Source organism: Strix uralensis, chromosome 5, assembly GCF_047716275.1.
Source record: "Strix uralensis isolate ZFMK-TIS-50842 chromosome 5, bStrUra1, whole genome shotgun sequence".
Taxonomy (NCBI): Eukaryota; Metazoa; Chordata; class Aves; order Strigiformes; family Strigidae; genus Strix; species Strix uralensis.
Genome location: NC_133976.1, coordinates 73629677 through 73649799, shown reverse-complemented (window position 1 = coordinate 73649799; position 20123 = coordinate 73629677). Strand labels below are relative to the sequence as shown.

Genomic DNA, 20123 nt, shown 5'->3' with positions numbered 1-20123 from the left:
GGAACCACTGGCTCCAACCACGCTGCCAGAGGTCGAGTGCTGGGACAAAAGGCCAAAAATCATCTTTTTTCCATCCAGACAACATATTAGGTGGAAAAATAAGGACATATCCAGGGACACCCAGATGAATAGTAGCCCTAACAATGCCAACTTTTCTGCTCCCAAAGTTGTTTACACCCACAAAATTGATTGTGGTGCCAAACTGCAAGGAGAGTTGCGACTCCTTTAAATGTGTGGTCTTTATTGGAAAGGCCAAATGAAATCATTTTGAATTATTAGACATATTAACAATGCCTGAGGGTGTCATATACAAATAGTTGACACGTTTAAGTACTGACGCAATAAGGATGGACAAGAACATGAGGTGAGGGTGGTGGGAGGAAAGGTCTTTTTCAGATGTATCCAAGGTAGAGTAAGTTTTATTACTGGGCTAGAAACGTATAGTATCCCAGGAGTGAATAGCTCACACATTTGATCCGATCTTGGGCTCAGTCCAGCTCCCACTGAAGTTTAATGGGAGTTGGATCAGGCCACTGCACTCACATTTTTTCCATGCATGGAAAACTATTTCCGTTACTTTGAATTACAATACCACTGGCTTTGGATTTTACATAATAAAATAAATCTAGGCCACTGTTTATATTCCAAGAAACTGCATTCTGGGATGCCAGCAAATATATTGCCTGTTGGATTAAAAAAAATAAAATAAAAACTGGACACACTGGTTTAAAAAAACAACAGCTCCTAATTATTAAACATAATTTTTCTTGCTTGTGCTTTTCTGGAGTCCTCAAATATTTGAAGTATGAAAGGTACATATAAATTCTTCTCCGGTGGTTGAAATGGTGGAATCTGTAGAGCTGCAATGCTTTATAAGAAACAGAGGTTTAATATAAAAATAATAATCTTCATGACTGGCTCTTTGCTTATTGGCATATTTTGCACATTTTAAAATTTACAGTAAAAAAACCCCAAACAACACCCTGGGAATGTCAGTAACAAAGGGGATGTATATTACCAAACCCTTGTATTTTGGGGACTGGCTTCTCTTGATTATTCTGACTGCAAATGAACTCTGCAGATGCTGCGGCACAGGAAATGTCTTGTGCTAGGAGCAGCATTTGTTCCCTGCTTTATGAATTGGATTCTACTAAAATCCCAACGTGGTAAGACTGATTAGGAGACTTTGGTAATGCCTTCTGCCCTAGTACAATTTTATTATACTCTTTTATTACCAAGGAAAAACACAGAAAAGACTTCCATTGGTGAACATACGCCCACATTCTGTGAGCTTATGTATCTGTGGTTAGTTTATGCCGGGGAAGAGCATGGGCCCTGGACTCTGAAATACTGAGCAGCAAAATAAAAGACACCCCACCAAAAGAATAAAACAGAAACACACATATACACAATCAACAGAGGGAAAGAAATGTCATTGAGGGGTGTTTAATGTTAAAGAGAAACTATACATCTGGGATGGTGGTGAGGAGGATTTAATAGAGCTGAACAAGGTGACCACCTGCATCCACTTCAAAGAGGAAAACCAGCAGCAGTACGAGGAGTGCTTATGCAGTCATGTGCACGTGTGTGCGTGCAATGCTTCTTTCTACTGATAAAATATGAAGTATATTGCCTACGAAGTATATTGCCTTTGCAAACATCCCTGGGCACCGGCAGCTTCTCCTCTATATTGACAAATTAAGTTTCATCATGGGATTAAAAGGAAAAAAAAAAACAATCACCTTCATGCACATAGCCCTGTAGTCCGAGCTGGACAGATTTCCCCTTTGCCCAGGTGGTACAGAAGAGCTAGGTGCTGGCTTCATGGGGACGCCCAGGCTGTGCGCTGGTCACCCACAGGTCACACCTTCCTTCCTCACAACAGCAGGTTGTAAACCTTCCTCCACCACACTGTGGTCTGTGCAGCATCCAGGAATAGTTTACAGGACTCTGGATTTTAAGCCATATTCTTGTAGAGGAGCCTTGGCTAACTTTCCCTCTTAATGTGACAAAGCCCTTTAGAGGGACCAAGAATTGGTTCCAGATTCCCCAGTGGGTTTAGTGGGGTGGCAGGGTTTGAAACTCAGGTAACTAGGACTTGCCCACATCTGGTTGTAATTTCAGATGTGCAATAACTATGCAAAATGCTGAGATTTACCGATGAGAGAGCAGAAAGAACCCACTCTTGTCCTTCTCGTTGGCTTTGTTTCTGTAATGAAATAGTGTGTGCTTGTGTGCAGGGGGGAGTTCATTTTGTCAGCACCTCCTCAGCCTCTTCAACCTGACTGAAACATCCAAGGGGAGATGCACCCAAAGACAAACTCCCCAGCAGAACTGAAGGAATGGCAAACCAGCTGGCCTGATGGGGGAAATTTCAAAACGAAAATGTCTCTTAAATAAGCTTCTTTAATTATTATCATCATCTGTTTATTTATACAAATATAAAATATATTTATATAGATTTATATAATATAGATTTGTTGCTTTGGTGGCTCCTTTCATTTACAGACGTACTGGTCGACGATCTCTGTGCACTTTTTACACTTGACGTAACAGCACCAATGGAACTTGCAGTGGCAACGCTCCACCTGGACACTCTTGAACTGGTCATAACCCCGTCCGCAGCACATCAGCTCACACCCATCCATGCCCTCTGAGGTCTTGTTGCACAGTCGGCCCTGGGTGCCCAGAGAGCCCGTGGTCTCATTGCGCAGGCAATAGTCCGGGCTGGGGTCGACGTAGACCAGGTCCTCTTGTGTCGGCATGTTGAAACGGTTGTTCACCAGCTCCAGCTTGCCCTTGCGGCTGATCCTCATGGCAGCAGCGCTGTCGTACTTCTCCTTCAGCAGGTCGCCCACCTTGCGGAAGTCAGCCAGCTGCAGCCAGCAGGTCTTGAGGCTGCAGGAGCCCGACACACCATGGCATTTGCAGGCCACGTCCGCCAGCTTGTACACGGCCTGCAGGAAAAGAAATGCAATCAGGCAAAGCTGTGTTAATTCCTGCTGCACTGGCAGCTGGCTTAATTACAATGAATTCATCATGCTTTCATAACTGCTTTGATTATCCCACAATTTCTGTTGTTTCGCCCTTCAGAAGAGACAAAAGTCTCCTCTTCCTCCTGTTGCGACTGCTGTGTTCCTGTCCCTAAATATTTCTATTTCTGGTCACATTGCCTCCAAACATGACTTTGTCACCACACTTTCTTATCCTCTGGCAGATTTCTGACTTGACAGCAGGATCAAGACCAGGAGAGAAGAGTCCTCTCTGTGTGGACTCTGGAAATTCCCCCAGTCTCACGGACCACGGAAGTATTGCATGTTTTTCCCTTCAGAGCTGTGAAAAGGGAAGACCTGGGAACATGCCCATTTCCTACCACCTGCACCAGGAACCGATAAGGGATACATCTGCATCCTTTTGAAATGAATCCATGGACCCACACCCTTTCCCTCCATCTCTGCTGAGAGAAACTCGTTCAGGGGCAGTGTCCAAAGGAGCCATTGCTTTCCGGAGAGGAGCAAGCAGGGGTGGTGATGAAAAAGATGAACACCTCTACCCTGGAACAGAGCAGCTCACCTCTGCTCGAGGTGTTACCAGGCGCCCTCCTTGAAGAGCAGGGTTGAGCTGCAAGCCCTAACTGCAAACGTGCGCCATCTTGTGTCCAGACATTTCCCTGCACCAACAGGACTGTGGCCACGCAGAAGGGCCTACGATTTAAACAGCAAACGCAAGATCTCGGGGCTGTCTTTTCCGAGATACTTTCAGCTATGTTTTCAGGAGTCTGCGGGGGCTGTAGATGGATCATACCTCTGAAAATCGGCATCAAAATTAACAAATAGTCTTGAAAATTCAGGCCAGTGAGCGTTAAACCCTGAGCAGAGCAAGTACGTGATGTAAAGGATAATGGTGGTCACTCTCCTCCTCCCCACACTAGTTGGGAGAAGAGAGAAATATTGAAAAATATTCTAGAATAACAAAGCTCAAAATAAACTGAAAATGCAGGTTGCATTTGTTCTTTCCATTCATTTCAAAGACAGGTACAAAACTGCATGCTACGTGAGATCCTGTCATCACACACAGGCGCTGAGAGAGTTTGCAGAGCGAAGACCTGGCATCCCCACGCAATCAGTAACCCCGTGTTACAGCAGCTTACCCCCCCAGCCCTTGCTCCTCATGCTCTCACCATGAGACTCACATCTGCTCTGGCAGTACCCCTGCCAGATACCACATGCCAAGCAGAGCTGTTTGGCATTAGCTGCAAAATTACCATCAAGGAACATGTGAAAAAACTAGGATGTTCTGAAGGAGATGGCAGTATGTCTTCTAAGCAGGTTTACTGCTGAAGAAAGCAGCCAAACACTGAGGTTTCTTTCTGTCTCGCTCACCAACACAGAAGAAAGCTCCCCAGCTCTCTGCATTCGCTTGCCAAGGAGTAGATGATTAAGGCAATTGACCGTACTGCAAGCAAAACCTTCTGCCTATGACTACGTTCTGGACCAGCAGCGAGAGGTCACATTTCTACAACAACTGGTTGCTCCTGGTCTAACTAATGTCTAGTGCTTTTGACAGCTAGTGAAGATCCAATTTGGCTTAATGGCTAAATCACATGGAGGCCAATCCAGCTCCCAAGAAAGTCAGTGGAGTGAGTCCTTAAAACAGAGAAGCTTTAGTTCTGCTCCCTGGAGCTCAATTTACTGAGGCAATCTCTCAGGGCGCAGCGTAACAGCTAAGGCTGGGAGTTAAGCACTTGTCTTGGATTGAACTACAACTGTGGAGGACCAACCACACTGTTACTTAAGGATTTCTGCTGTACTATAACCAGACAGAGCTACAGCTAAATTTCCCGAGCCCCAGACACTTACTATATCCTCACTGCACTGCCAGCCTGCTTGTTATAAGCTTGTGTTAGCACTTTTTGGTTACAGTTCTGTCAAATCCCAGGCCACTCGTGCCTCTCTTGCCCTTGCATGTGTTTTTATAAAGTATTATGATTCTTCCTAATCCTGGGCTTTGTTCCTTTAGAAAAACACTGCAACTTGATCCCTCTCAGTGAATGTCATGGGACTAAGTTCACTCCGACTCAGCTTTAAACAACTGATGCTCAAAACATCTGGCCTATGTGGGTAGTGGCTGTGCTGGGGAATGTGAACGCTACCAGTTATCACAGGTAAGCATGGTGCTACTCAGCCCCCTGCAGCTCCCACTATCAATGTCCCATGGAGGTAACCATAGCTTCAGCTGCTAAATGGCTCTCCCACTCTTCCCCTTTACTGCCTGGATGGGGAGAAAGCAGAGGGAATTGGAGAATTCCTCTCTAGCTGGGCTCAGGTCAAGGTAAAGCATAACAGACCCCACATGAAGTTCTGAGGGCAGGGTCTGATCGATGGCCATGCCACTTAAACAGGTTGAAAACACCTCTAATGGAAAGGCTTAAAGCCCCTTCCCATAAGCCCAAGTTCTCTTCCAATTCTTTTCTTTCAAGAACAGGAATGGGAAGAGAATTAATGGGGAATTCCTGTGTGGTCAATTAGCCAGACCCCCTTCCAGGCTCCTCTGGCAGTGGCTTGAGTGACTGATGACTGAGGCCTGCCATATGCCGACTGGGTAAACAGCACGGAAGGACTGACTGCCACAGTCTGCCAGACAGGGCGACAGATAAGGAACAGGGAGGAAATAAAAGAGGGTAATGGAGACCAATTGGAAGAAAAAGACAGATGGAAGGAAAGGACATATTGAGATAACAGCCAAAGACAAACAAACAAGGGCAATAAAGCTAGGAGCCACCACCACAAGGACTCCGACATGGAGTGAAGGGTGATGGGGTCAGAACTGCCTGCAAGATAAAAGACTTCTGGTCCCTTCCCGTCCCTCTCAGCTCCTTCTGAGAACCATGGAGAGCAGGGACAATCTTCTCTCCTGCCACCAGAGCTCCTCAGAGTTCAAGGAGAACTTTCTCACCCACAGGAAACTGAGTGAGGGGACACGACAAAAGTCTGCCTAGAAATCAGAAGACATCAATTGGAAACACTGTCTGGGAAAGTGAGGCAAGGCTGTATGTAGGATGGAACCCGGTGGCTACTCAGCAATGCTCACTGCCTTGTCTTCAGTACTCCTTTCTTTCAGCACCAACTTTCGGGAGTATGGAGTTACACATGCACCTTCCTACTTCCAAAACCAGAATCTCAGAAGCGAAAACTTAACATTTAGGAATGCAGGACTAGATGGGACCTCCTTGGTTATTAAGTATGATCTCTTGCTATTGTAGGCACTGCTTCAAATAATATTTTCCTTAAATGTATAGAGAGCTCTTTTAAAAGCAATTAGGTTTTCAGCCACCATTATTCTGATCACTATTCCAATGATAAAGTATCTTTTTCTAATTTCCAGCCTAAATGTATTCACTTTATGCCCATTTGCTATTGTGCCAAATTGGCCTTTTGCTTAAAAAGTACTTTTCCTCCCCTATTATTTCTCCCACAAACACAGACATCAGTCATATCCTCTCTCAACTTTCACTTTGCTAGGCTAAACATGGCAAGCGATTCTAGCCCCCTTTCCTAAGGAAAGATTCCTATCCCTTGGGTCAACCATAACAAGCCTTCTCTAGTCTGAGGTCATTTTGCTTGGGAATATGAGAACATACAGTATTTTGGGACCTCACAAGAGCTTAACACAATGGCATTAGTATTCCCTCATGCTTTATGAAAAGACTTTCCCTAGTACATTATAGGATATTTACCACCTTCTGAGCCACATTACATCTGCAGTCATCTGCAGCTGACTGCTGCACCCAATTCTTTTCTACTTGTTTCCTAATGACTAAAATGTTTTTCATACAAGACCTCAAATGATGGTCTTAACGTAGTTTTATCGGATGTCATTAGCTGCTGTACAAAATTTGGATTCTCTTCTGTGTTCATAATACCTGCCACCTTTGCATCATCAGCAAATTTCATCAGCCCATTCCTCACTTTTGTGTTGAGGCTGAGAAACAAAAATACTAAGTGTTGGTCTTGAGGCAAATCCTTGAAGAACTCTGCTAATTAAGCTGTCAAGATCAAGATATGTCCTTTCACACAACTTACTGACATCTTTCCTTGAACCAGTTTCTTGTCTACCTCATAGCTGCTGCATTTTTCCTTATCCTTCCCAATTTAACCAACTGTTTCCCATGTGGAAATACATAAAATGTCTCCCAGAAGTTCAGATAAATGAGACCTATCAGATCTATTCTGCTTTTTAGGAAATCAGTGATGTTCTAAATGACTGTGTGATCAATCTTTGAGAAATTCTTCTCAAATTATTTCCCATTTTGCCTCTTCCTCTGAGATATCCTTTCCCTCAGGTCCTCCTCTAAATGCTGCCAAGGTCACCATGCCTGTGCTGCCAGGTGCCAGCTCTTTCAGAGTGCCAGGAAAGTAAGTGGGCACTCCTTGTGACTTGAGCGCTTTACGTTACCTGAGTTTTGCTTCCATCTTGGTTGTGATAAATTTCCATTTCCAGTCTTTCTCCTTTACTCCCATGCTAATATATTTCTAAGAGCCAAGAGGAAAGGCTGCCCTGTACTGGCCAAATACCACCCTGACCAGACAACCCTGGAACCTGTAGCAATGCCATCTCAGAGCCACCCCAGGTCTCATCTCTATCCAGATCCTTTCATATTCATCTCCTTTCCCAATCCTGACAACTCCATTCCTCACTACCCCTGAATCCTCATCCACTCAATCCATCCCAAAGCCCCACTCCCATTTACTCCAGAGCCCTCCGTTCTCCCAACCCTTTGCTGCTGCTTGACTCCCATCTGAATCATTTGACCTGATCCCAAACTCTCCTCCACCAGCAGCCCCCTGCACCATCCCACCCAACTCAGGTCCGCTGGCCCCAAACTTCAGTACTTGCTGCTCAGCTTCTCTTCCTCTACCTGACTGGAGAGTACAGCTGCCCCCTCATGCCTTCCTCACTCCCACAGGGTGCCAGCACCATCGGCCAATGCCCACTGTGATAGACCTTCCCTGCTCCTAGGGCACCCTGCCTGGCCTCTCCCAAAGAGCACAGTCCCAGGGGGATTTAAAAATCTACACTACGAGCACTTACTCCCCTCAGCAGAAATGTTGAGGACAGAAAAAGACATCATTGTGCAGCAGACTTATGGTACCCCTCCCCATGAGTAATGCTCCCCATTCCAACTTGAAGCCCCAGGTAAAGCATTCACTTACTTTAGGGACCAAAATTACTCTGTCTTTAGACAGTCCCATCCTCACTGACTAGCCATCTCCTTTCTTACAATCTACTCCAATTTGCAAAGTTTAAAAAACTTTTACTGTTTATTTTACTACCCATTGCAAGGTCTGACTCAGCATGATTTTTTACTGTTCTCACTTCATCTTTACACTTCTTGACCTCTAAGACAGAGCTTTTCATTATTTATTTGCTATCAGTTCTTTTTTTTCCATTCTTACTAGGCTCTCAGTCTATTCCTAACAGCTTCTCTGTGGTAGTTATTCATTCAGTGAGGTCTGGATAGTCTTCCTACAAGCTTTTTCCTCTTGCTTGGCATGCAGAATTGTAATGGCTTTAGCATCTTGGCCTTGAAAAAGTTCCAGACCTCCTCCACATTGAGTTCCTCAGCTGAGTTTACTAACTGGCTCCCTTAGTTTATCAGAGTTTGTTCTTTGAAATCCACAAGCTTAATTACACACTGGTTTATACTTCCATTTAATTTAATCTAAAATGACTTGTGTTCATTTAATCTAAGGTTATTTTCTACAGCCATCTGTTCCACAGTCTACAAAAACCAAGCTTGAAATAACATTGTCTTTTGCTGGCCCCCTTGGAAAGCTTTTGACCAGGTCCTGTGTTAACTGGAGACACAGAAATCGCCTTGAGAGCTTGTCTGTGGAGTCCAAAGAAGCATGGGCACTGTAGTATTCCAAGAACAATTTAAACAACTTTCTGCACCGTAGTAAAGGCAGGACATAACTGGTTTTAGCTCTGTCCTTAAAGCAGGACAAAGCTTTCTTTCGTCTAAAACAGTATCCTCATCTGAAATCACAACTCAGTGAGATTCTTGCCCATATAACAAGAATAACAAGACAGGGTGGTGTTTTACGCGTGCTGTGGAGCAAGTATCTTCTGACTTGATCTTCTAATACAGATGTTACTACAGTTCAGCTGGCGCCTCAAACTATTGGCCATATTCTGTCTCTGGATCCCTCAAGGCAATAGGACTGGCTCTTAAAAAGTCTCATAACATATTCACTCCCTATTTTAGGCAGGGTATTTATTTGTAGTAATCCAAGTTCATGACTCCATACATATAAGATGTTCAAAGCATGTAATGCAGAGAAGAATGTAACTTTCAGGCTACTACTCTGTGGAGGAATGCCCCCCTGCCCTCATTTCTAAGCAAATGCAGACCCTCTGCCCTTTCAAGCCAAAAAAACCCCCAACCACAAACCAAGACCCACTGAGTTCTACAGCTTTTAAGTCCACAGTTTTCCACCTACTGCACATTTACCCCAATTTGATTTTGCAAAAGAACCATGGAGTATATGCAATGCTTCAACCTAACACGCTGATTTCACAATCAAAAAAAAATCGAGCAAATCTTCTTTGGTGGCAAAATGAAGCCCAAATTACATGCAGAAAAGACAGACATACGTGGGAAAGGGAAAGATAATTCAGTAACAATTAGAAGTAAGAAATGGGAGAAAATTGATAAGGAAACTAAAGATATTAGTTAAGAATGTGCAAAACAGCAAGGCTAAGTACACTTAATAGGATTTTTTAATATGCATTAGAAATAAAATTAACCATAGAAAAGCTCACTACTAGGGAAGAATGATAAAAATTTTAAACACCCTGTGGAAAAGGCACAAATGTTCAAGTAAGTATTCCTGTTCCACGTTTGGAAAGAGGCAAGATTACATAGTTGTACTGCATATGAACAATGCCACGCCTTCCAGGCTATTAATCACAGAGGAATTGTGTAAAAAGCAAGTATGCATACACTGAACGCATACAAAAGGGGCAACTTCACCTATGTTTACAGCATCAGTGAGACCAATACCAGAGCCCTGCATGTCATTTTGGTATCCAGTTTCTTAAAGAATATGGGAAAACTGGCAAGGGTACACTAAAGTGATATGAAAATGACTTGATGGCCAATAAGAACCTCTGAAAGTGAGAGAGTCTTCAGTGCTCAATCTAGTTTGTCAAGAAAGAGTGGTGAATAAATTACAGTAGAAAATACTTCTATGCAGAGGAAACTGATTATTAAGAGGCTTTTGGATCTAGCTGTAAAAGTCAGAAAAAGAACTGGTTGGAAGCTGATGCCAGATAAATTCAAATGATAATGAGGTACAGTGTTGAAAGTGGGTGATTAATGATGGTAGCATGCTACAAAGGGAAGCAATGCATTCACTATCCCTAGGGGTTTCCAGATCAAAACTGCGTATCTTCTCAGAAAATGTCTGTCACCTAGATGCAAATTATTTATTTTGCCCAATACCAAAGTAACTGAGCAAGGCATAAGTTTCAGAGATAGCCAGGTAGCCTGATTCAATATTTGCTTCTGGCCTTACATTCCCAAAAATCTGAATGATGGCAGTAGAAGAGAACTCCACATGCCAACAGATTCTTCTTTTCACCACCAGCCTGTCACTTTGGCAGCTCTGAGAAGCCAGTTTCTGAGATGTAAACCTTGAAAGCGGGCCATGACAGCACCTAGTTTGTTTGGAAAGGGCTTACATGTCTGCACACGTGTGCCATACAGTACCTCAACAGACCCAAAAACTCACTGGCTTTAGCAATAGAAGCCTGCCATTAAAACTGGAATATAATACTGTCAATATTGTGTGTATTCACAAAAATGCAGAAAATGTGACCATACACTGTTACTGGGGCATCATTGGATTATACCTCATCAAACCACCAAGTAATTCGGTATCTAGCTATCTCAAGCCTTCTGAATCAGCCTCAAGAGGAAAGGGTAAGCATTCAACTTACCCTGCGACCAGCCTCGTTGTTCTGCAAGTTCATCAGCATGCGAGCCTGCTCCTCTGAACCTCTCACATAGTTCTTCTCCCTCTCCTTGGCATCCACAAACTCCTTGGCAAAACGATATCCATACTCCACGTTATCCCCGCAGCCACCCCACAGCCAGTCTCGGGGCAAGTCCTTGGGCCGGGCCGTCCGGCTGCAGCCACAACTGGAGAGCTCTCCTTCGCGGCAAGCCCGGCTGATTGCGTTCACCACCCCGGCAGCACTGACAGCATAGGTGAAAGCAGTCTCTCGGCTCCCTGTGAGAGAGATGCGAGAAGCAAATTAACAAGAGACGGATCTCGTTTAACAAACGCAACGCGCAGCAAGGAGCAAGCAAAGGGGCTCCAGACAGTAGGACATGGTGTGCTGAGAAGGTGCACAGAATTAATTGGAACAAAAGAATGGGATGATCAAGCGCAAGGGCACCACTCTGCTCTGGTAGAGGGGGAACCGTCCTAACTCATGTCTGCATCCCATTTTTGTTTTCATTTCACAATAACAGCTCCAATCAATTGACTGGAGCTGGCAGTTTCTTTGTAACCAGGATCAAACCCAAATCAGATTCTCTGACACACACCAGGAACAGTCTGAGATTCCTGCTGTTGCCTGGAGGAATGTCATTGGGAAGAGCATGTTCTTCATGAATTTGTAGGTGCTGCTCCTCAAGGGTTACTATTTTTATTATACCTATGTTTGGCCATTTAAGAGCCCTGGAAACTCCAGGCCTTCCCCAAAAGAAATAGCAACACCACAGGCAGGGACTGCTCTGCCTCTTTCCCCTTTAGTATCCTCTCCTTTTAATGTGAAGAAAACTCATGCAGCAAGAGGGTTATTCACTTGCTGAAAATACAGCTGTGGCCTTAGCCACTGAATTTGCCAATAATCATTAGGAACAACTAACAAAGTTGGGTCTGTGCAAAAGAAGCATTCTGGTTAAGCCAGATATCACTCTGGAATGGTTTTCATTCAGTTGGGACAAGCACTCTTTACAGGCTCCTCAGTTCATCAACCTTATTTTCGTTTACATAAGGCCAGCTGTGAATTGTTTTGAAACAAACTGAAGGAAATCCATTTTTACACTAAAGCATCAAGGCAGAGGCTCTCCCAATGCCTACAGAACTGCACTGCTGGAACGAGTAAAACTTTCCCATGTAGACAATAATAAATGAAAAGACTTTCCATTAGCAGGTTTACTAGAGACTGCCATGCCTGGAGTGTATGCTCCATACAGCTCAGAGTCTGAGCCAAGCAGCTGGATCGGGTCTCCAGCTCTGTATTCCTGGGTGATTCAGCCCCAATTTGACCCGGGCACCAACGCAGCCAGAACACTGCACGAGGCCAAGTGTGCTGCAGGTCTGAAGGGCGGGGGTGGGGAGGGGTAGAGGGGAATGAAGAGGAGAAGGAGGCAATCCACACCTGCACTCTCACCACACGGTGTAATAAACGACACCTTCAGAGTAATTGTGTGCATCACCAAACTTTCAGGTGATAAACAGAACAACTGCCAAAGCTTCATTGGGGTAAGCAATCTGATTGTGAAGAGCTACTTACACCAAACCCCAGCAAGATGCTCTCAAGCAAATTTGAATGACTTCAGAGGGCAGATCCTCCAAGAACAGTTTGTCACCAGCCCACGAGGCTCTCAGTGCCAGCTCCCTCAGCAGGACTGAGCTGATGCTTTTGGTATGCTCTTGTTCCAATTTGCATGTGCTGACAATCTGTAATTAATAGCAGCTTATCACCAGCTTAGTGGTAATGACCCAAGACAAAGGCAAGGCTGTGAATGGCATCCACCTTGCAGAACAACTTGTCATTTTTTTTCCCCCTAAATGTGAGTTGTTTCTCACAAGTTGTAAGGGTTTCTGCTCTGGAGTACAGCACAAGGCTGATAAAATGCTACAGGACACATTAGAGAAGGGAGGGCCTTTACTAGCAGGTCACAAGAAGAGAACTATGCACCCCCAAACCTCCCTGGTCCGAGAGTTAGAGAGGAGTGACTCCTAGGTAAGGTAATTCAGCAGAGACTGCCCCAGAAGGGAGTTATGGTCATTTTTCAGCAACCAAAATCAAGCTTTTATTCATCTACTAGTTTGTTTTACATGTTACAAGTATTTTAAGGTAAAGGTCCAATGTGCAGTTTTGCTCCTACCAGTCTGTGCCTGTATGGTGAGAGCCCTGCAGACACACCAATCACCCTGTTAAGTAGAGCACTCCCTGCACCTACAGAGATTAAATACATACAAGGAAAGGACCTCCCTGTGTTACAGTTTGTGCAACAAAGCCTGCATGACTTCCAGGTGCATAGCACCCTTACAACTTCATTGAGACCCCTGAAAGCATAGACTGGATTTTCACTTTTGCTGTCCATGTTTTAACCATCTCCACATTCCAGATGTAGCAGTGCAACTCGACGTGCAGCCCCTGGATCTGCATGAGGCGTTTAGGCTGCTGAGGATGGTGGTGGGAGAGGCTGAAACGAGTCACGGTGGGGTTTTCCCCCCCCCTTGCTGCCCACGAAGCAGAACAAACCACGGTGCTTGCTACACGTAGGTTTGGTAGACTGCAGCTTGGTTTGGGAGGCAGGATCGGACATGTGCATGAAACCCTGTGCTAATACAAAGCAAATTTGTAGCTGGCAACTGTGGGCTTATACATCCCAGTTTCCTCTGCTTTCCTGCCACACCTTCCAGCCTTGGAAAAGTATTTGGAGTTTCGCTCATCATCTCAAAGCTCGCTCCAGTTCCACACCTCTGTGCTGTCATCTCAAAGGACAGGGGTGTTATTCCCCAAATTTGTGCAGGCGAGAACAGAGGTTACAGAGGCGGTCAGGCAGTTAACCCCCCTTCTGCCCTCTCCCCCGGCCCGGCCGAGCCCTCCCGGACCACCGTGCCCTGGGCAGGCCTGGGACGATGCGGGGGGCTGCGGCCCCCGGGAGGCTCTGCCCGCGGGTGCGGAGCTCCACGGAGCTCTGCTGCCCTCCTGTGCCCGCCGGCCACCGGCCACAGGACCGGGAGCCCGGGGCTGCGGCTGCTTTCAGGGGGCACCGTGATGCCAGGGTGAGCTGTGCCCAGGCAAGGTGTTGGTCCCCAGGGCCTCCTCTTCTGGAGCTGCACAAGGAGGAGATGGGAGAAGAACTGACCCCAGTGGGGAAGCTGACGCAGAGATGATGAAAATGTGTCGCTCTAACTTTTTTGATGAAAAAGTTTTGTTTTCAACTGTTTTTTTCTAAAGCATCTCCCTAAAGTTTGCCGACCTCGAAGAAAAACGAGGAAAAATATTTCTCTTTGTTCTCTTCTTTTATGACTCTTTTTTTTTTTTTCCCTTTTTGCATTTGAAAAGGCAGAAGAGATAACATCTTTGGCTCCAGAAAGGACTGGACTGACCTGGAAACCCCAGCCTTGCATTTAGGATTGCACCGATGTAGATACACTCTCTCCTCCCCTGAGGAAATTCTAACCTGACCTTTTTGGGTGCTCTGTCCTCTCCCTCATAAATGTAGAAGTAAGGAATATGTCTGTATATAGATATATATGCACACACAGAGTCTAAAATCTGTATTGACAGAACAAGAAGCAACTTCAGAAGGATAGATTTTGTACATCGCCAGATATCATTATTGAATAAACCACATTTAAAAGAGCAATTCTCACGACAACACAAACACTATAATAAAACAATGCTAAAAAGCAGCCTGCTTCAGTGCTGTGGATGCTTCTACAAAAGCTTTGTATCACTGGACTGTCTCACCTCTATGAAATGCACAAAATGAAGGTGTAATGATTAAACAGACTGACCGGGTCTCCCGTTTCGGAACTGAGCCGAGTTCTGCGAGGGGGAAAGGAAACGAATCTTCCAGGTTTCTGAGTGAACACTCTTGGGAGGCTCTCCCAGGCTTTGGACTTGGCCAGGGCAGGTCCTCCCCACCTCTCACAATCTAGAGCAGCTCAAGAAATCCTATATGCCATGCCTGCATCGGTGGGTGGGCAGCTGAGGGTTGTTGGCACACTACACACCTTCTGGGTCCTTCTTATCTCTTCCCCTCCTTCCACAACACTCTGGCATGCCTCTGCACTCTTGCAGATATTCTGGTCTCCAGACCTTTCTCATGTCATTGGCACAGAGTACAGAAAAAGGGCTGTGGTCCAGGATTGGGGCTCAGAGGTTGAAAACAGCAGACAGGCACACAGTATGAACCCAGAGAAGAATGGCTTTATAGTTGACACAATCTGAGAGATTGAAAAGCTTTGTTTTCTTCCCCAGCATGGAAAATAAATTTGCTGAAATGATGAGCAATGCCTCATTACAAAGTAGGAAAAAGTAAAAGCATAAGGTGGAACTAAGAGACAAGAGAAGAGGCAGCATCCCCCTCCACAGCAGCTTATCACTGACTGGACAACAGTGATGAATCATCATAGACCCAGGCCACCTCTGATGACATTTTTCTTACTTCTCTTCTGCGCTGTCTTGTGCTGGAGTATAAACATCTGAACATGCTCTAACTGACCAAAGAATCTAAAGGAGATAGGTTCAAAACTCTTTGTTAGGATAGGTTTTTAAACAGCAGGCAACTGCAGGCAGTCACCTCACAGACACTACCATCAGCAGATTCCTACCAGAGATACAACAGTACTCCTAGCAAACAAATGCACACACACAAACCAAACAACAGCAGCAGGACTGCTGGACACATGCCCATCATACACCCACACCATCTCTTTCCTCATCAAAACCCAAATCTACTCCCAAGCTAAACTAACAGAATCAAATTCATTTAGAGAGGAAGAATCTTCCCTCTTCCACTGTTCACTCCAGTCCCTTCTTCCCGTACACCCTCTGATCCTTCCTGACAGCTTTTCATCCTTCAGCTCTGATCTTTGCTTTCTCTTAGTTCACCCTTACTTCTTTTCTCCAGATCTGGACTCACACAATGGACCAACCCAGGGCTGAAGGAATGCACTAAAGAAGAGGTGGTTTGCTCCAGGAGGGGAGATTCCTATTTTCTTGTGTCCTTGTGGAGTCACTAGGATCAATTCGGGGATTTGAAATTTACCCTGTTCTTTAGGATAAGTTACATGTGAGGGACAGACACCAGAAGGGAGAGATGGAGGTGTATTTTCTGTCCTTTCCCTTTGGTGGCTGAAATTTCAGTTTTATAGCCTAAAGCAGAAGTTTTAACAATCTGGGATCGCATGCAGCCTCATCTGGCCACACCCTTGCTATCAGAAAGCGAGAGATCAGTGATGCGCAGATGCCTTGGATGTATGTCAGGATCTGAGAGCATGTGTCAGGAAATGGCATTTCCCAGGGGAGCATTTCCCCAGAGAAGCAGAGACTTGTTGGGGTATGAGCTGGGCAAAAAGGGAGGAATTAGAATGGCTCTGGTGGGCTGAATTAGGAATCGTGAAAGGTTGAGTAACACATGCAGAAATATCTCTAAAATTCTCTAGGATGACACATAAGAATTTTAGGATCAAACCTAAGGGATCACAGCACTTGGTTACTCTGCTGCCCTATCGCCTTGACGCCCCAGAGGTATTAAAGATGCATCTCTTGCTGTCCTGCTGCCTATGTGGGGTTTTTGAGAGCTAAGTCAAAAAGGTGCAAGTAGTGCTGGGGGCAGCTGGGGGTGCAGGAGCTGGAGGTCTTTTTCCATCCCTTGCTAAGTGACCTCACAACCGAGAAATAGTACTGGTTCTTCAGTGTCAATGATCAGCTTTGTGGATGGGAAACAAAACCTTTTCACACTGGGGTTGGAGAGGTGCTTGCATGTGTGTTCGTGTGTTTGTGTGAGTGGCTGTTTTAACACCTTTTCTTTATTGTCCTGGCTGTCGGACACATCAAACCCAGCCCGGATTTCTCAGTTTCTTGCCATCAGATGATTGCATTTCAAAAGGAGCTCGGACAATGTAGCTAGGTCACACCTCAATTCAAGTGCAGCAATGGCCTGTCAATGTGCCTCTTAGGGCCAGCAGGGCAGGAATTATAAAAATCTCTTAGGTTTATACAGAAAGTGGCAGAACAGAGAGGGGGGAGATCCCATGCCAGGGGAGTCCATATTTCCCGCATCTCAGGGCTGCATTCCCTGTCCCAGGGCGCTCCAGATGTTGGGAAGGATAACACGGGTCCATTGTTCCTTTCTCCAGCTTCTTCCCTCTCTACCTTTAAACAAGCACACAAAACAAAAGCAGCCCCCCTCTTCCTGACCTTCCCACGCCTCCCCCCCGAGAAAGTGTGTGTGTGTGTGTCCCGTCGCCCCAGCTGGCTCCTGCTGTGGCTCAGGTACACTGCTGCCGCCCGCTCCTGGGGCAGCACCAGCACACCAGGGAATGGAAAAAGCTCGTTAAAGGCAGCTTTAGGAGCCGTGCTAATGGGGGTCATCGCTCCCACGTGTGTATTTGAAGAAAGGGAAATGCACAGGGACAGCCGGCCTGCGCCCAGCACCTGCCCCGTACCGGGTGCTCCTACCTATTTTCATGACCCGCCCGAAGACGGAGGTGTTGTCCACCGTGCTGCAGTTCCACCGCCGCTGCCGAAACTGGTACTGGCACTCCTTGATGGCACTGCGGGCCCCTTCCCCGATGAACACCATGTGCTCCTGGTAGAGCTGGCAGAGCTTGCGCTGCCCGGGGGAGAGCCCCGGCAGCTGGCTGCACACCGGCTGGGCGCCGATGATGTACATCTCAGGTCTCTGGATGGGATTCATGGCCAAGGACCTACGATGAGAAAAACATCCAAGGGAGTCTGGAGGGAGAGGCCCCCTTCGCAAAACGCCCGGCACCTTTCCCCGCCAGCCCAGCCCAGCCCAGCCCCGCTCCCAAAGCCCGGCCGCATTTCTCATGTCAGCTGCCTCCCTCTACGGCTCTGCCAGATGCGAGGCTTTTCCAGGGCTCTAGCAGGAGAAACACAGCTCGTTTGTAACCCGAGTTTAAACACAGAGGACACCCGGGATGGGGAGGGGGCAGAGAGAAAGCTCAGCACTTTCTCTGCAGAAGAAAGCGAGCTGCTTTTTTACAGACGGCCCGAGCGATGCCTGCCTGCAAACCGGGCAGTTTGCTGCTCTTTAGGGGAAGGGGGCTCGGCGGCTGCTCCCCGGGCTTTTGGCAGCGGGTAGGAAACCTTACCCATCCTCTCCTTACGCGTCCCCCAAGCCTAAAGCCCGGGCGGCATTTCAGCGCGCCCGTCCAAAAAGAGTCCAGAAATGCCTGGAGGAGAGGGGCTGCGTCCCACGCCCCGAGAAACTGGGCAGGGACAGCGGGCGGGAGGAACCTGGAAAGAAGCGAGCGGCTGCGAAAGAAGCCTGGCAGGCAGGAAAGTTCCGGCGGGGAGCGCCGGGCTCCGCCGGTCGTCCCCCGGTCCCCGGTCCCCAGCCCCGGTCCCCGGCCGGCGGCGGCGGACAAAGGCGCCGCCGGCTCCCCCGCGCCCTCACTCACCACCAGGAGTTGGCGTCGGCCACCGGCGAGGTGCAGCTGCAGAGGAGTGCGGCGGCGAGGGCCAGCCTCGGCCCGGTCATGGTGGGCTGCGGGCGGCGGCGCTGGGGCAGCCCCCGCAGAGCCGGCCGCCGGGACGGGGCGCCCTGCGGAGAAGCACCGAGGAGGAGCCCTTGGAGCGGGGCCTGCGTGCGGCGGGGGCGCGGCGAGCACAGCCCGCCTGCCGCCCCCTCCCACCCCGCAGGACCCTCCCCCGGCCGCCGCCTCACGGGGGCTCCGGCGGCGGCCCAGCCTCGCCCCCCCGCTCCCGCCCGCCCTCGGCCCGGGGGCAGGGGCCGCTCTGCCGCCGCCGACAGAGCCTCCCCGTCCCGCCCCGGGGGGAGTGCGGAGACGTGTGGGGCTGGCCTCGCCCGTAGGGGCGTCGGGAAGGGCCTCCGGGCCGCCCTCGGCTCGGCCGCCTTTGATGCGCCCCCCCGCCCCCGCCGTGGTCCGCCGGTGCCCCCGCGGGCCGTGGCGCGGCGTGGCGCGGAGCCCCGCGGCCGCAGGTGTGCGGGGAGCCGGCGGGGCACATCAAAGCGCCGCACTGGCCCCGCTGCCTTTGTAATGCAGGGCCGGCTCGGAAACGAGCTGCCCCCTCCCCAAAACGGCCTCCAGAAGGGCCCCGCGCCATGGCCCCGGCCCCGCGCCCCGGGCGGGGGGGCTGCGGGGCTCGGCGGGGCTGCGGCGGCGAGCGCAGATGGGGCTGGCACCAGAGCCTGATGGCTTTATGGGCAGGGGGGGCGAGCAGCAGAAAAGCTTCAAAGGCTCCTCCGGTCCAAACACCCCTCTCCATTCCCCACTCGACCCATCGCGAACCTCAAAGGCGGGGAGCAATCTGACAGCTCCTCAGCCCCTTCCCCTCCCAGACACCGGCACAAAGCAAAGGCGAGTGTCCCGGAGCCCTGCGGGTACTTGGCACAAATGCTCCTCGCACCCTGCGTCCCTCACGCCGCAGGGAAACAGCCACCTTAGCACACCATCGCCACTGCTGCTGCCGTCTCCATCCCTACACAGCCTCCCACCGTTCTGGCCCACCCTGCAACACACGGTCCCCACCTCTCCATCATGGACAAATGTACCCCCCCTCCTCTCCCACACAGCCTCCTCGCCGGGCCTGGTGTCCCCCCGACCCTGCCCCTGCGGCGGTTCCCCGCACACAGGTGGAACATGTGGGTCCCCCCCAGGTTGTAGCCACGGAGTACATGGTCCAAGGCCTGCAAGAACCTGGCCTTTCACTCTGTCTGCCTCATGAGCAGCGCCCGAGACATGAATCACCAGACTCGGCAGCTCAGACCACTGAAGTATATTTTTTATCGAATTCCTCGCACCCGCCACGGTGGACTTGCTGTGTTTGTTTGCAGCACGCTTCGCTTCCTCCCCCATCCAGATGTGCTGTACCTGCAGCTGGCTGCCCATCTCACCTGGCAGGCAGATGTGGGGCTGCAAGTGCCAGAATTAGCCTCAGGACAAAAAAGCCTTGTGTGACCCAGAACCTGGGCAGGAGGGGAGTTTTACTGCTTGGGCACAGCAGGATCCATGTCTGAAGAAAACAGGGTGAACTTTATTCACATCTTCTATATCCTCCCTTTTCCTCACACAGCCCCGAGCGTGACGGAG

General features: G+C 48.4%; 1 protein-coding gene across 1 annotated transcript in view; it reads right to left on the bottom strand.

Annotated features, from left to right (window-relative positions):
- Nucleotides 1-1430: 1430 nt before the first annotated feature.
- WNT5B (Wnt family member 5B) overlaps nucleotides 1431-20123 on the bottom strand; it is a 75762-nt gene continuing 57069 nt past the window's right edge. The window contains exons 2-5 of the mRNA XM_074869466.1: nucleotides 18471-18613; nucleotides 17506-17753; nucleotides 11005-11297; nucleotides 1431-2957 (exon numbers count right to left, since the gene is read on the bottom strand). Of these exons, the coding sequence (XP_074725567.1) occupies nucleotides 2499-2957; nucleotides 11005-11297; nucleotides 17506-17753; nucleotides 18471-18613 (1143 nt within the window). The 3' untranslated portion in view covers nucleotides 1431-2498. The remainder of the gene's footprint in view (nucleotides 2958-11004; nucleotides 11298-17505; nucleotides 17754-18470; nucleotides 18614-20123) is intronic.